Source organism: Phragmites australis, chromosome 15, assembly GCF_958298935.1.
Source record: "Phragmites australis chromosome 15, lpPhrAust1.1, whole genome shotgun sequence".
Lineage (NCBI taxonomy): Eukaryota > Viridiplantae > Streptophyta > Magnoliopsida > Poales > Poaceae > Phragmites > Phragmites australis.
In genome coordinates, this window is record NC_084935.1 from 1,898,851 (window position 1) to 1,915,028 (window position 16,178).

The following is a 16,178-nucleotide window of genomic DNA, read 5'->3' on the forward strand; positions in this document are numbered from 1 at the left end:
TTGAATGAGCTAGTAACTTTTTTTTGAGAGAAAGGAAGATGATGAATGAGCTAGTATTACTAGTAGCTCCAAAAAAGCGAAATACGGTTCAATTAACACACGGTCTTATCCGTGCAATTAGCGGATGCATCTCTCCAAGAAAATAGGCCTAAACAAAACCCCAAAACCCCAGTCAAAGTCCCAGCCACCTATGCGCCCCCAACCGGGGCCCACCAAAAGCCAAAGCCCAAAAGGCCACCCCACACAGACCCAATCCCACCCCCTCCCATTCAACCCGGGCTCTTCCGATCAATCGGCTTGACCCGCCCTGCGACTAAGGCCGATCTCTCCCCCCACCTCGCTGTGCGTCCCCCCGTGCGCCCAAGAGGCGGGTGGCGAGGGATCGGTAGCCGAAAGCCCTCGCGCTCGTCTCGTCGTCGCGTTGCTCGTCTATAACTACTCCTCCGCTCCGCTCCACTCCACATCCATCCATCGCACGCCTCTCCTCCCCGCCCCCGCCCCGCGCCCTATCCTGTTCGCTCCCCTCCTCTCCACACGATCCCCTCCCTTGTCGGCATCCGCGCGGGCGGGGCGCGGCCACCACATCCACCGCCTCCCGCTCGCGCTATATCACACCGTCGCGCGCGGACGCGTGGTGCTGTGTTTGTTTATTAGTTAGGCAGGGCCAGCGTTGTGCGGGGGCGCGCCGCCGAACCGGATCGCCATGGCCACGCTCCCACGCGCGGCACCCGCGCGCCTCCCGCTGCCCCGCGCCGCGCCGCCGCTGCTGCTCGCGGGGAGGGCCGCCGCCTCGCGGAGGCTGCGCGCGCGGGGCCCGTCCTCGCTCGCGGCGGCGCGGCGGAGCTGGGCTGTCTCCGCCCGCGCCGTCCTCGGCGTCACCCGCCGGGAGATTCCTACCGCGCCGCAGAAGCCCACGCAGCAGGTAAGGATATGGGTACGGGCGACGATCGGGTGCTTGTTCGTGTCCCCCGATTGGGTTAATGATCTCGTGACTCTCGTCGTGACTCGTGAGAGAGAAGGCGAGCGTGTTTGGGGTTTTGCGGGTTCGGGATTGTTCAGTCTGGCCTATGAAGCCATCGACGAATGCATGTTTTGGAGGATTCGTTGTTTGACTTTTTGGATTAGTGTTGTGCTTCCTATGATTGTAATAGTTGTAGCACTACCGATTTTGCTGGGGGATTGGGGAAAGCAGGAACAGTGGTGCAGGCAGTTGACGAGTCCAATTGTTTTGACATCTTCTAGTTGTGCTAGTTTTTTTTTTTAATTCTTAGTTCATCGTCATGCGCTGCAAATTGTCGCTTTCGATCTGCTCCTTTCATGGAGGTTTTAAAATGCATAATGTAGTAAGCGAACAAAGTACACCAAATGCAGGGGTAATAAACAATTGAGCGTACGGGAAACATAGGTGACAGCTGTGGTGGTTGGTACCAATCACGATCAAGTTTCCAGGAGTTCACCATATCACATTGTGTAACACATAGGTGGAATTTTCTGTAATGTATTAATTCTCCATGTCCCTTCTGGAATGTGTTTCAATGGGTTGCAACAATAGTCAGGTTCTGTGTATAATGATGCTTGACACCAGAATGCATTTTGATTATACCAGGTTGCGGATTTGAACGATATCTTATCTGAACGTGGAGCTTGTGGTGTTGGGTTCGTGGCAAACTTGAAAAATGTTCCTTCATTCAACATTGTTCGCGATGCTCTTACTGCTCTTGGCTGCATGGAGCACCGTGGTGGTTGTGGAGCAGACAATGACTCTGGTGATGGGTCAGGATTGATGAGCGGCATTCCATGGGACTTGTTTGATGACTGGGCCAACAAACAAGGACTTGTTCCCTTTGACAGAACAAATACTGGTGTAGGCATGGTCTTCCTTCCACAAGAGGAGAAGTCCATGGAAGAAGCCAAAGCTGGTAATGTCTTGATGCTTTACCACAATATGCTGCCCATGCAGGGGAACATTTTCTTGTCTTCAAAGTGCAACATTTTCTATGTTTATTTGAATCATAGATTTCTACTTTGAAGTCCCTGTCTTATTGCAGCCTACTTCAATTGTTTTATGGAATTTTCAGGCTGCCACACTTTGCATGCCAACACAATGTTGGTCCTTAGAACTTGAAACCTTCATTTGTAATGTACTTTCACTGGTACATTGGTTTCCCTTGGTATAGGATGTTTGGAAAGCAAGCAGTATTGACAGTTACAATATGCAAAAAGTTTACTTGCTGTTTCTAGTGTGCTATTTTGCCTAGCTTCATAGGAGTGTTTTTTTATAACACTTTCATTGGCATCTGCTGCAGAAATAAAATAGGACATGCTTTTGTTTATCTTTGCTTTTGAAAAATGTTTCCTAATTCGTTGTAGGCATCAGTTACAATAATTGATATTAATTATGCTTCTGCATGGTCTAAAAGTGGCACCATATCATGTTGCAGTAACTGAAAAGGTTTTCACGGATGAAGGCCTTGAGGTTCTTGGCTGGAGACCTGTTCCTTTTAATGTATCAGTGGTAGGTCGCTATGCAAAAGAAACCATGCCTAATATACAACAAATATTTGTGAAAGTTGCAAAAGAAGAGAATGCGGATGACATAGAGAGAGAATTATACATCTGCCGAAAGCTGATAGAGCGGGCTGCAAAATCTGCTAGTTGGGCAGATGAACTTTATTTCTGCTCTTTGTCTAGCAGAACAATTGTCTACAAGGGAATGCTTCGATCTGAGGTTCTTGGGCAATTCTATTTGGACCTTCAGAATGAACTGTACAGATCTCCTTTTGCCATATATCATCGAAGATACAGTACAAATACAAGTCCTAGATGGCCCCTTGCTCAACCTATGAGGTTACTTGGACACAATGGAGAGATTAACACAATACAGGTTTGCATTAACATCCTCAAACAGTAAATGTATTGTTACTTTTGCTCACTATATCTCATTTGTTTTTAGTTCCTTCCTACAATGTTGACCAAACGTTTTGATATTGAAGTTAAACAGTACCTTGGGCATTATTTATAGTGTTCTGTTTTCCTTGCAGGGGAACTTGAACTGGATGCGATCAAGGGAAGCCACTATACAGTCTCCTGTATGGCGAGGTCGTGAGCATGAAATACGCCCATTTGGTGACCCTAAAGCATCTGATTCAGCAAATCTTGACAGTACTGCTGAAGTAAGATACATGCACCTTTCACTAAAATTATAGTGCAAAGCCTGCATTTCATTCAGAGAAGAAACACACACGCACACGTGCGAAGCCTGCATTCATTTTTATTCTTTTCCAGTCCACTTCACCTCAAACATTGCTGCTGTTGTTGCTAAATCATCACATCCTTTCTTGCATCAGTTACTGCTAAGAAGTGGTAGAAGTCCTGCTGAAGCTCTTATGATTCTTGTCCCTGAGGCATATAAGAACCATCCAACATTATCGATAAAATATCCTGAGGTATGATTGTGGGCATGCATGGAGTCCCTTTTGTATCAACCTATGCAAACAATCCTGTCCAAGCGAAGCTTACCTTGTTTTGTGTATAGGTAATTGACTTTTATGACTACTACAAAGGTCAAATGGAGGCCTGGGATGGACCTGCTTTACTCTTATTTAGGTAAGATTGTTTATATGCCTCTTTATTTTCTTTTCTATTTGAGTATCAGATGTGAAGTGCAGTTTTGTTGTCCACTTTGTTTAAAACCTTGTTGTGTTGTAAAAGATTTTACTTTCATCTATGTACCTAAATGCAGAGAATGAGATATACAGTTAACAGGTATCCAATTGTGAATAGATAGTATCAGAATTGAGAAGGCTATGTATTGTCATTACAAGTGGCATTGAGCAGTATCTAAGTTATTTTGAATGTACCTGTTGAATCATTCTGAGCATATAAGAATAGACAAAAGGGACAAAATAATATAGATAAAATAAGAATAGACAAAAGGGAAAAAAATCATGAAGACATCATTGAACAGGTCTGGAAGCTCCCTGGAAGAAGAAACTTATAGAGTGTAGTGTTACCTTTTCCTTTTTGTGGTTTAGTTTATGCATTAAGTATTCCAGTGCCACCTTCCCATCTGAATAGTGGCCTGCAACAGAGTGGCGATGTTTACAGTTCTTTTTTGGTATGCAGTGATGGAAGGACAGTAGGAGCAACTCTTGATAGAAATGGGCTCCGTCCAGCACGCTATTGGAGAACATCAGATGACTTTGTTTATGTTGCATCTGAGGTAGGTTCCAGATATTTCTTTCTTCGGTACAAAATTGTATGCTCAGCTACAATGTTATCAGATAGAATTGCTGTTTTATTCTCATATGTAATAAAATATCCATTTTGAAATCCTTGAATTGGAGCATTTGGTTTATCTGCCAATAATTCATTGCAGATATATTGACACCCTTCTATACCAAATCGCAGAGTTCAGATGTTACAAAATGTAACATTCAGTAAGTACTAAATGTAACATTCAGTAAGTACTGTGTCCATTTGCAGATGCTAAACTAAATGTAACATTCAGTAAGTACTGTGTCCATTTGCTAAAGTGTAGGTCTGACAGCTAGGCTAGGTGGTTAGGAGAAAACTATGAAGTTAGTGATTTGTTCATATTTGAATGTAATGTGCATGCTCATGTGTGCCTGGTCTCAAACTCTAAAAATCATGCATGACTTTCTGTTCATGCCCTTTTGATTACAAATTCATGTTGCGGTGATAGATAAATAACATTGGCAAGTTTTGCTCAATATATCAACTGTCTTTCAGGTTAGACCTTTTCACTTGGATGTAGCAGGGAGCATTAAATTGTGATGTATAAAAACGTTTACTGGGCTAAATGTCCCAGCTCACTCTCTTGTCTATATAAGTTTGCAGACAAATGTGCAGTACTTCAATTGTAGTAGAGAGTATATGCAGTAACAGGATGCCAATTTTTTTTCTTTCTATTTTACTGTTGTCTTTAATAAGCTTGTGTCGCAGTTCACTTCTTTTGACCATCTCTTGAACAGTTGAAATTGATCGGATCCATTTTATGACTGTGACATGGAAGTATGTGCTAATAGTTGACAAAGTGAATTCTGATCACCTTCTCAAGTGTTATGTGAAATCCCATAGCTTCATGTCGGATTCACACTAACAACTAGCTTTGTCAATGACAACCTACAGGTTGGTGTTATACCAATGGATGAGTCGAAGGTAGTAATGAAGGGAAGATTAGGTCCTGGAATGATGATAACTGTTGACCTACAGACTGGACAGGTTAGAATAGAAATAAACAATCTTCCCTTTCTTGCCTTTGACCGCCGCAGATTTTTCTAGTGTAAATTTTAAACCTCGTGAATCATCCAGGTGCTTGAAAACACAGAAGTGAAAAAGAGCGTGGCTTCAGCAAACCCCTATGGAACTTGGTTGCAAGAACGTACACGTTCAATAAAGCCTGTCAACTTCCTCTCCTCAACTGTCATGGACAATGAGACAGTTTTGAGACATCAACAGTAAGAATACATCAAACCTTGTTACATTGAACTTGAGCACCTATTAAATTCTTTTCTTTTACTTGTCCGAGCTGTGGTCTTGTCGAACTTCATATATTTACTATCAGCTGAGTTAGTGTGCATATATATATAAGGTTGTGTGTTGACCATTAATATAAATAAAGTTGTTTGGACAACTTATACTAAAATAATATTGGTAGATTGTGAAACAAAAGTATGTTCATATAAATGAACAAAAGTGTTTTTGATATTTCAGAGGATACATCGGAAACAGTGCTTTTGATCTTGGTATGGCCATCTTGTTATGTCTAGTAAAATGTTGCCACAAATTTGGTTGATTTCGATATACTTATCATGTGTACAACCTAGTATATTATTTTTAGATCAGAAGATGCACAACAGAAATACCAAAGGGTGTGCAATTGTAAATGTTAGATGGTGACTCAGGCTGAATTAAACATACTTATCTTTTCTCTAGGGCATTTGGTTATTCCAGTGAAGATGTGCAAATGGTAATTGAATCAATGGCTTCACAAGGGAAGGAACCAACATTTTGTATGGGCGATGACATTCCATTAGCCGTGTTGTCACAGAAGCCACACATGCTATATGATTATTTCAAGCAGCGGTTTGCGCAGGTTAGTAAATCCTTAAAGATATCATGGTTGATAATTTGTCTGAGCCCTTTAAAGTGCAAATTGACTGCTATATTCATTGAAATTTGTATCCTGATGCGCTCAAGTAATAGCTCTACCTGTTTCAGTAAGACATTAGCAATTGTTAAATATGGGTGACAAATGCTACTTCTTTAGTACTGTTAAATGACTGCACTATATATGTACTCCTTGGCAAACTTCTCATCTATAGTGGAGTTGGATGCTCTATGGAAGCACCGGTAAATTCTAGTTCATCTTCAATCGTATTCAAGTCATCATTGCGTGTGCAAAGCTTGGCCTGCTGTATTGTGAAATTTAACAATCGTCACACAAATAATTCCACAAAAAGTAAATCGAGCTGCATGCTCTTTTGTTGGTATGCTAGGCTTGTAGGTAAAAATTTTACGATTTTTTTTACTGTTTTATTGAGCATCAGCTGTCTAGAAGTCTTAACTGGTCTTTCAACTTTTACTTGGTTACACACTGATGGCATGTTCTCCATGGAATCTGATCCTCATTTACAAAAGCTATTAGCAAGGCCAATGCCCTCTCATCTTTGCTTCTACTGGACATGATTTTCTTTCCCATTTCTAGGTTACGAATCCTGCAATTGATCCACTTAGAGAAGGTTTAGTTATGTCTCTTGAAGTTAATATCGGTAAAAGAGGCAACATCTTGGAGGTTGGTCCTGAAAACGCTGATCAGGTAAGTTTAGTTAGTTTCGAAGTAATAGTTGACGACTTTATGTGTATTCTTTTTGGTAATATCAAAACATCACCATTTTGACTTTTTTCAGGTTGCTCTATCAAGCCCTGTGCTGAATGAAGGTGAACTAGAATCGCTATTGAAGGACCCGACACTGAAGCCCAAAGTACTCTCAACGTACTTTGATATTCGTAAAGGCCTGGATGGTTCCCTTGATAAAACAATTAAGGCTCTTTGTGAAGAAGCTGACGCTGCTGTGCGGAGTGGGTCTCAACTACTTGTGCTTTCTGATCGTTCTGAAGCACCTGTGAGTATTGATGTTTTAATAAGTTTGCACAGTACTTGAAAGCTGCTATGTTTTCAAATTCTTGGGTGTCTTCTTGTTTTTTACATATTCAAGATATGTTTGAAGTAGCTTTTCAGATCTTTATTCTTAGTATGTACTTTATTGAAACTTTCATTATTTTTGTAGTTACCTAAACAATAATTAATCCAGTTTTCCAAAACAAAAAAGACTACAGTTAATGCTGATCACTATTCCCTATCCCTATATGTCTAAAAGATCTAGATGCATGCATTTTTACCATTCTTTTCAATTTTACTTGTCTAATATGCATGCTGGCAGATTATTTATTCACTATCATAGTAGCAAAACATAAAATTTGGAATAATAAATATAACCGTGCTGTCCACATATGAACATAAGTTTTGTGCATTTAACCAGAGAAACTACATTAAAACAAAGTGGATAATATAATGTCCCATATAGACGCTTTCATACCACAATTTACTGGCATACAAATAAAGAAGGAAAACTATAAAATACGCCTGTGTATCAACATGAGATTCCTACAATCATTAATGCATGTGGATGTTGTTCTCACTTCAAATGAGCAGTTGAGCACTAATCAGGCTAACTGTTGTTATTACAAGCACTGTTGACACACCTCCTGTTCACCTTAGATTGGCCCTTTTCTATTTTGGAACCATCATTAAAAGATCAAAAGACCTCTTTGAACAGTTTTTTGTATCTTGTCAACATTGACCGGCTGTGATTTTGCTTGCCCAATCTAGTATATTTTTTATTTTTAAACTGTCCAGTCTTGAGGCAAGAAACAGGCATTAGCTTTACTAATGCTGCATGGTGTGAGCCTACAATTGCTTGAAAACTTCATGATCAAATTCTAGGTAATTCACCCAAAATGTTTCATCTTGCTTGTATAAAATGTGAAGCTTTCCTTTTGGTTCAAATTCAGATTGTTGCTATTGATATTCAAGATGCAATTGTGAGTGGATTGTTCTTTTTTGTTTTTTTCTACACTTCCTAGATTGCAATCTTAATATACTGGATGATGCAGGAACCAATTCGGCCTGCCATACCAATACTTCTAGCTGTTGGTGCCATCCACCAGCATTTGATTCAAAATGGGCTCCGCATGTCTGCTTCTATTGTTGCTGATACTGCTCAGTGTTTCAGCACGCATCACTTTGCCTGTTTGATCGGATATGGTGCCAGGTATGAGTTTGTTCTTAACAATAGATTTCTTTCAATAGCAGGTAGTTCATTATTGACATGTGCTTCACTTGACAGCCTCATCCTGCATAGAAGCATGTGCACATTCCTAATCTGAATAACTAATGAAAGGGATTGAAAGTCATTGTGACAGTTTAAAACTCATAACACAATGCAGCAGTTTTCCCCTAGGTGCTAGGCGGACGGCAGACCAGCATATAGCACCAAATTGTCGATTAGGCAGGCTTAGGCGGCCGCTTATGTAGGATAAAGCGGGATGATGTCGCCTAGCGCATAGGTGGCCACCTAGGGGAGCACTGAGATGCAGTCCATTATTCCAGTTAGCAATATATCAATCATCCAAATTTCAGTTGTCACTCGCTAACACCTAGTGCATTATGCCTTTGTGCATCTGATAAACATGTTAGCGATATATGTTTATGACTTGTGCCTCCGTGTTGTGGCTATTTAATATTATTCATTCTAGGAACACATCGAATTTCTTCTAGGAGCAGTATGGAAATTAAATGGTCAAACCGAGGAATTTGATAAAATGTGTCCACCCTAGTCTATTCAAACCAGCATACAATATCCACTTTGCTGTTATGATGCTTCCCGACTTCAAATCATGGATCTTAGGACATAGACCAACTGCACAATACCCTCATACTAGTGTTGGGCATGACCAACTATCGAGGAAACTACCCATAGACAATGATTAGTTGGGAGTTGTATCCTAGACTTATGCCAAGACAGCAGGAATTTCACCTGTTTGACGACATGTGTTTTTGGCCTTTCATCAATTTATAATAAGATCTAAATACTATAATGTGTACTGATAAAATAGGTGAGTTTTATTTTCCGTTCAACTGGTATACATAGATTGTAGTATTTGCTCGTGTGCTTCCTCCATGAATCATGCAGTTTTGAAGTAACCATGTTTTATCTTCTTACTAGTTTTACTAATATTCATTCTTATACTGCGCATTAGTGCTGTGTGTCCTTATCTGGCACTAGAAACGTGCCGGCAATGGAGGTTGAGCAACAAAACTGTTAATTTGATGCGAAATGGGAAGATGCCCACAGTGACCATCGAGCAGGCTCAAAGAAACTTTATCAAGGTATATTTTTTTCTAGCTTGTGACTTGTGACTAGTTTGTTGAGTGTTGTTGTACTATTGCCCCTATGTGTTTGAACATAGTTGAATCCAATACAACATTTGAGCCCTTCGGTCCATGCACACATGTTGATGCCCTATTGTCCTTCTCTGATTTTTCAATGAGTTATCCCGGTCTTGCCTGTTTTAGTTAACACTTGAAGAGTAAGATCTTTACATTTTATTTATTTTAACTGCCACTTTTGTTAATGTCTTTAATCGGTGCGCTTTTCAGGCAGTAAAGTCTGGCCTGCTCAAGATACTTTCAAAAATGGGCATCTCACTGCTCTCAAGGTTTGTCTATTTTTGTCATCCAATTAACATATTTATACTGTCGATATTGTGGAGTGACTTCTGCAATTGTTAACTCATCCACATTGTTTGGATAGTTATTGTGGAGCTCAAATATTTGAAATTTATGGTCTTGGTCAAGAAGTTGTTGATCTTGCCTTCTGTGGAAGTGTATCCAAAATTGGAGGGCTCACCCTTGATGAGGTAATTAAATTCTATAATAGCTGATCCCCATTTTTCAGTATGCTGCATCAAGTACCTTGAGTGCCATAATTGTCGTACAGTTTTCAATCTCTACATTTTTTCACTTTTGTTCTTCTTATTGTGCTGGCACACTGTTTAGAAGGCCTCGTTTTCACCTGTAATTCATTTACTTTTCTCTTTTGTGACTTTACTTACTAACACTTCTCCAACACTACTACCCCTATCCTTTTCTTGTAAAGCTGGGTAGAGAAACCTTATCATTCTGGGTGAAGGCGTTCTCAGAAGATACCGCGAAGAGGCTAGAAAACTCTGGATTTATCCAATCCAGACCTGGAGGTAGTATCTATCTTCCAGGGAATCATATTGTTTTTTCTCGAATCATATTGTTTTTATGTTTTGGATGCATGTATTCTGGCAGTTTCCTATAATATTATGTTTTTAGTCATAATGACGTTATTCCATGACCTGAGATCTGGTTTTTGGTGTGGTATTAAATGTAGCATTTGTAGGGATTTACCAATACAGTCATAAAGAAGTGTCTTCGTGCATCCTCTCCTGTCATGTAGCATGATAATTTTAAGCTGTTCTCTAGTACATTTATTTTACTTCGAAGGTGTTACCAGTAGTAAATGCCTAGAATTGACTACCTAGTTACGTCCATTTTAGTCTAGATTTAACGTCCTCTTCTAATTGCTGCTTGAAGTAATTGCTTTTTCCTAGTACTGCATTAATACTGTGCAGTACTGAATTATGGTGTTTTGTCCTGTCTGAATAGGTGAATACCATGCAAATAATCCTGAGATGTCAAAGCTGCTGCACAAAGCAATTCGTGAAAAAAGTGATAATGCATACACCATCTACCAACAACATCTTGCAAGCCGTCCTGTCAATGTCAGTGGTGATCCTTCTGGTTGCCAAACCATTGATATTTTTTTTGTTACCACAAAGCTCATCATATCTTCTATGCTGCAGGTTCTTCGAGATCTTCTTGAATTGAAGAGTGATCGCGCGCCTATTCCTATTGGCAAAGTTGAGCCTGCAACCTCCATTGTCGAGCGTTTTTGTACAGGTGGAATGTCCCTAGGAGCCATTTCAAGAGAAACACATGAAGCTATTGCAATTGCAATGAATAGAATAGGTGGGAAATCTAACTCCGGAGAAGGTGGTGAGGTGGGTCAGATAACTTTCCCTTATATGAACATAGCTATTTAGTTATGTCAAACATCTCAAGTGGAAACTACGGCATAGGGTTGCTTATGGACTTCTCATTTTGTAGGACCCAATCCGTTGGAGTCCTCTCACAGATGTTGTAGATGGGTATTCTCCAACACTTCCTCATCTCAAAGGTCTTCAGAATGGAGACACCGCCACAAGTGCCATCAAGCAGGTGGAGCATCATAATTCATTTCATTTCCCTGGTGTTATTTGTTTTACTTTATTGGTTCTATCTGCTTTATTTTTCTCACTTTACTTGGGATATTATGTATATTTTAAATAATTTATCCTGTGTATCACAAAAAGAAAGGACTGTGAGAGTGTTAAGTAATTCATCTGGCACTGTAGAATTTAGTGATGCACCCCTACATTTTATTTATTTAGTTCTTAATTACAGGCACATTATGTCTTCTTTCTAGTGGTTAATATATTTGGGTTAGTTTTCATCTGCACTTTCCTTTTACAGGTTGCATCTGGGCGTTTTGGAGTTACACCAACATTTTTAGTAAATGCTCAACAAATTGAGATCAAGATTGCGCAAGGTGCGAAGCCTGGTGAAGGGGGCCAACTTCCTGGGAAAAAAGTCAGTGCGTACATTGCTCGGTTGAGGAACTCCAAACCTGGAGTTCCTCTCATATCCCCACCCCCACACCATGACATCTATTCTATCGAGGATCTTGCACAGTTAATTTATGACCTCCATCAGGTTTGTCTTCTGCAACTATTGGTGGAATATGAACTAGTAATATTGGTACTATTGATAACTACAACAACTACTTCAAAATAATAGTTTTCTGTAGGACTCACAGAATTGGATCCCTTCTGTTGCCTATTGGTTTGCTATGTCAACTAATTGTGCTGTTTAATTTATGGTTTCTCATTCTTAGTACTAATGAAGAAATGTAATAAATATATGGCTGAACAGATCAACCCTAAAGCCAAGGTGTCAGTAAAGCTTGTAGCTGAAGCTGGGATAGGAACTGTAGCTTCTGGAGTTTCCAAGGGAAATGCAGACATAATTCAGGTTAGTTAAGCTTCTGTTTAAACAAGTCATTGACTTAACTCATGCTTTCATTGTGTATGGACCTGCATTCACATAATTGTCTGGTTAACTTCTGTTTAACATCTTTACATCTTAACTTTTTTCTATAAGGTGCTATATACTATAGTTGGCCCTTATGAGGTTGCATAAGTGTTTTTTTTTTTTTTTTTTTTTTTTTTTTTTTTTGCCGTGTGGCATTCACAACGAAAGAGCCTCCCCATTATAGTTCATATTTATTTACATAGCTAATTTCACTTCCTTTCTTGTGATATTAATTATCTTGATATCTGCTGTAGTGCACATGTTGTACTAACTAACAAAGACCACTATATGGTGAAAGTTGTGCGACAAATTAGTCTGTATTCTGGGGAACTTTTCAATTATTTACTAAATCTTCCAAAAATCTCAGCAATGTAGCACAAGATAGTCTTGTTTAGAAATACCATGCCAAGATGCTGAACCAGCATAATGGCTGGATGAATGTACTAAACCTGATAACACTTTTCTCCAACTCCTAAGTTGATGGATAGTTGCAGCATTTGAGACAACTATGAGCTCGTATTTTATTACTTGCAAATGGTTTTGTCCAAGGCCTACAATACTCTTGGGTGAAATAGAGATTTACTGTGTACTTAGTTTGATCATTTAAATAACTTCTCTATTACACAGATATCAGGTCATGATGGTGGTACTGGAGCTAGCCCAATCAGCTCAATCAAACATGCTGGGGGTCCTTGGGAACTTGGTCTTACAGAAACGAATCAGGTTTCTACATTTAATTGTTTGCTGTAATCAGTTTCTTTTCAATCAAATCATTTTTCTGTTTTCTAAAGCTTGTTAGCTTCCTCCAGACACTTATACAAAATGGATTGAGAGAGAGGGTGGTACTTAGGGTGGATGGTGGATTCAGGAGTGGCCAAGATGTTCTTATGGCTGCTGCCATGGGTGCTGATGAGTATGGTTTTGGTTCTGTAGCTATGATAGCGACTGGATGTGTCATGGCACGCATTTGCCACACAAATAACTGCCCAGTTGGAGTTGCTAGTCAGGTGGTAACAACACAAGTTAAGCTTTACCTTCCTCTTGTTGGATTATCCCTTATATTCGATGCACTTGCAGAGAGAAGAGCTTCGTGCTAGGTTTCCTGGTGTTCCTGGTGATCTTGTTAACTACTTCCTCTTTGTTGCAGAGGAGGTATGGCATGACTCTCATTACTTATGCTGTTTGTGTTAACCTTGTTCCTTAATTGATTTCACAAATGCTGTCATGCAAATTTTGTTTTAGGGATAATTGTAACTTCTATTTAAGTAATGTTGTTTAATTTATTTAGGTACGGGCCGCATTAGCTCAGTTAGGTTATGAGAAGCTGGATGATATAATCGGACGGACAGATTTGCTTAAACCAAAGCATGTCTCTTTGGTGAAAACACAGCACATTGATCTTGGATACCTCTTATCAGTATGTAATTGAAAGCCATTGTCATCTTTTTTAGGCGAAAGTCATTGTCATTTGATGTATTGGCATCTCATCCATACGCTTGCTATGTCAGAATGCTGGATTACCCAAATGGAGCAGCTCTCAGATTAGGAGCCAGGACGTCCACACTAATGGCCCTATTCTTGATGAGACAATCCTTGCAGATCATGAGGTAATGTTTTCTATAAGTTCTTAGTTACATGGACTAACATGACTAATGGATATCCACAAAAGCTGATTTACAAGCATTATCTATCAAAGAAATCCGTGACTTACCATTCTGTACTCTTGAAACTAGAACTGTGGTATTTATAATCTGTATAGCCTTACTTGTTGTCTAAAGTGAAGTGTCTAGTTGCTAGGAACCCAAGTTCTATCACACCTGGCTTGATATGTGCATGGTGTAACATTAGTTATATTATCTATTTTGCAGATAGCTGACGCAATTGAGAATGAGAAAGAGGTTTCCAAGACATTTCAAATTTATAATGTTGATAGAGCTGTGTGCGGTCGAGTAGCAGGTGTGATTGCCAAAAAGTATGGAGACACAGGCTTTGCAGGGCAACTCAACATCACGTACGTTCACTATGTTCTATTTCGCTTTTGTTTCACCTTTTTTTCTTTATGAAAAGGTAGAAACTTAATTTGCTTTTACATTTCAGGTTCACTGGAAGTGCAGGACAGTCCTTTGGTTGTTTTCTGACTCCTGGGATGAATGTTCGGCTAGTTGGAGAGGCCAATGATTATGTGGGAAAGGTACTAAATATTCAACTCTTGAAATGTTGTTATTTAACGCGCGCTGTTATTTGACCTGCTTTATTGAACCTTCTTTGATGTTTTTCAGGGTATGGCTGGTGGAGAACTTGTAGTGGTTCCTGTAGATAAAACAGGATTTGTTCCTGAGGATGCTACTATAGTTGGAAACACTTGTCTGTATGGAGCCACAGGCGGTCAAGTGTTTGTGAGAGGCAAGGCTGGAGAAAGATTTGCAGTTAGAAACTCTCTAGGCCAAGCAGTGGTTGAGGGCACTGGAGATCATTGCTGCGAGTACATGACTGGTGGCTGTGTAGTTGTACTTGGCAAGTGAGTACAGCCTACAGAATTATCTTCTGGCAATTGCCTCTTCTGGAAATACAACCTAAATCCTTACATAGGCATATTTCTTAATCTACAGAGTTGGGAGGAACGTTGCAGCTGGAATGACTGGTGGCCTTGCCTACATACTAGATGAGGATGATACGCTTGTCCCAAAGGTTTGCAAGCTTCAACTTTTAGTTTACTTGCTGTGTAGCATGTCAGTGGGGCTTGGACTGTTTAATATTGTCGCCATATTTCTGCTTGTTGGTTCATGTTTGCTATTGGTATGACACCAGCTGACATGATTTCTATTAAATTAGTGGCATAAGCACAGAAAACAATGGCTAAAGAGGCCTATATGTCATTCTGCACAAATATAACTCGCAACTTTCTTAATAGGTTAACAAGGAAATTGTCAAGATGCAGAGAGTGAATGCTCCAGCTGGGCAGATGCAGCTGAAGGGCATGATTGAGGCTTATGTTGTAAGTGGAGTGTATTTTTCTAGGTGTGCTTTTGAAAGTTGCATATCAAACGTTGGTCATTCCAACTTTGCTAATTTGAATGTTTCTAAAGGAAAAAACGGGCAGCGAGAAAGGTGCCACGATTTTGAGGGAATGGGAGGCATATTTGCCACTATTCTGGCAACTGGTACCGCCCAGTGAAGAAGACTCGCCTGAGGCTTGTGCGGAGTTTGAGAGAGTACTTGCCAAGCAAGCAACCACCCAACTATCTGCGAAGTGATTAAATCAGACAACAGGAAGTTGTTCTCTCTTTGATACTCCTCGCGAAGTGATTTCCTCTGACCGCATCAAGAAAAACGTAATCGGCATACTTCTGAAACACCAAAGTGCCCCCGAAGACTGCAATTTTGTGGAGGCTCTGCCCAAGTGATCTTTTGGAATTGAGCTCGCAGAACCATCGAGGATTCTTCTCGACGCTTTTGCACCCTAGGTAACCTCTGTAAATTGGTTTACTGAGCCTGGTTGCAAGGCTGCATTCTTGTGCATGATGCTTGGCTCTTGCCCTGTGTAATTATGTTTTGGTTAGCTCTTACATTTATACGCGTACGCGTCCAATGGAGGCATGCAAGTCGCATGCGCTTGTAGTACAGTACATAATAAGGTGTACGGTCCAGCAGGATTTCACAACTTGTTTCATGAATGCACAAACCGTTGCTTATGGCTTCATGCCCGTGGTGTGATCGTTGCTGAGGCTGGAATCCCGATGTTTCTTGAGCAAAGGCTGGAATCCAATGCTTGGCGTGGTAATACTTATGGTCATCGACAAGTTGAATTGCTACTTGTCTAAACATGTGGTTTGTAATAGTTTGAGAGGCGCGGTTTTGCAAAGTTCGCCCCTTT

The 16,178-nt window shown here is 40.3% G+C and overlaps 1 protein-coding gene across 1 annotated transcript; it reads left to right on the plus strand.

Annotated features, from left to right (window-relative positions):
* The first annotated feature begins 450 nt into the window (after positions 1–450).
* On the plus strand, positions 451–16,004 carry LOC133892507 (ferredoxin-dependent glutamate synthase, chloroplastic). The gene is made up of 33 exons (XM_062333332.1): positions 451–922; positions 1,607–1,919; positions 2,442–2,884; positions 3,042–3,173; positions 3,348–3,446; positions 3,536–3,606; positions 4,126–4,222; positions 5,152–5,244; positions 5,335–5,480; positions 5,959–6,118; positions 6,731–6,841; positions 6,933–7,148; positions 8,200–8,357; positions 9,346–9,475; positions 9,746–9,804; positions 9,900–10,005; positions 10,245–10,341; positions 10,781–10,896; positions 10,978–11,175; positions 11,282–11,392; positions 11,687–11,926; positions 12,146–12,244; positions 12,932–13,027; positions 13,114–13,311; positions 13,382–13,456; positions 13,593–13,721; positions 13,813–13,911; positions 14,173–14,315; positions 14,402–14,495; positions 14,584–14,822; positions 14,914–14,992; positions 15,216–15,299; positions 15,391–16,004. Exons 1-33 carry the CDS (start codon positions 704–706, stop codon positions 15,556–15,558), a joined length of 4,818 nt encoding a protein of 1,605 aa, XP_062189316.1. The 5' UTR covers positions 451–703; the 3' UTR covers positions 15,559–16,004.
* Positions 16,005–16,178: the final 174 nt, after the last annotated feature.

Excerpts from the sequence above, each read along its gene's own strand:
- LOC133892507 (XM_062333332.1), top strand. The coding sequence starts at position 704 with ATGGCCACGCTCCCACGCGCGGCACCCGCGCGCCTCCCGCTGCCCCGC. Across the intron at positions 5,481-5,958 it reads ACAGTTTTGAGACATCAACA|GGCATTTGGTTATTCCAGTG; the intron begins GTAAGAATACAT and ends TCTTTTCTCTAG. Across the intron at positions 10,342-10,780 it reads TATCCAATCCAGACCTGGAG|GTGAATACCATGCAAATAAT; the intron begins GTAGTATCTATC and ends CTGTCTGAATAG.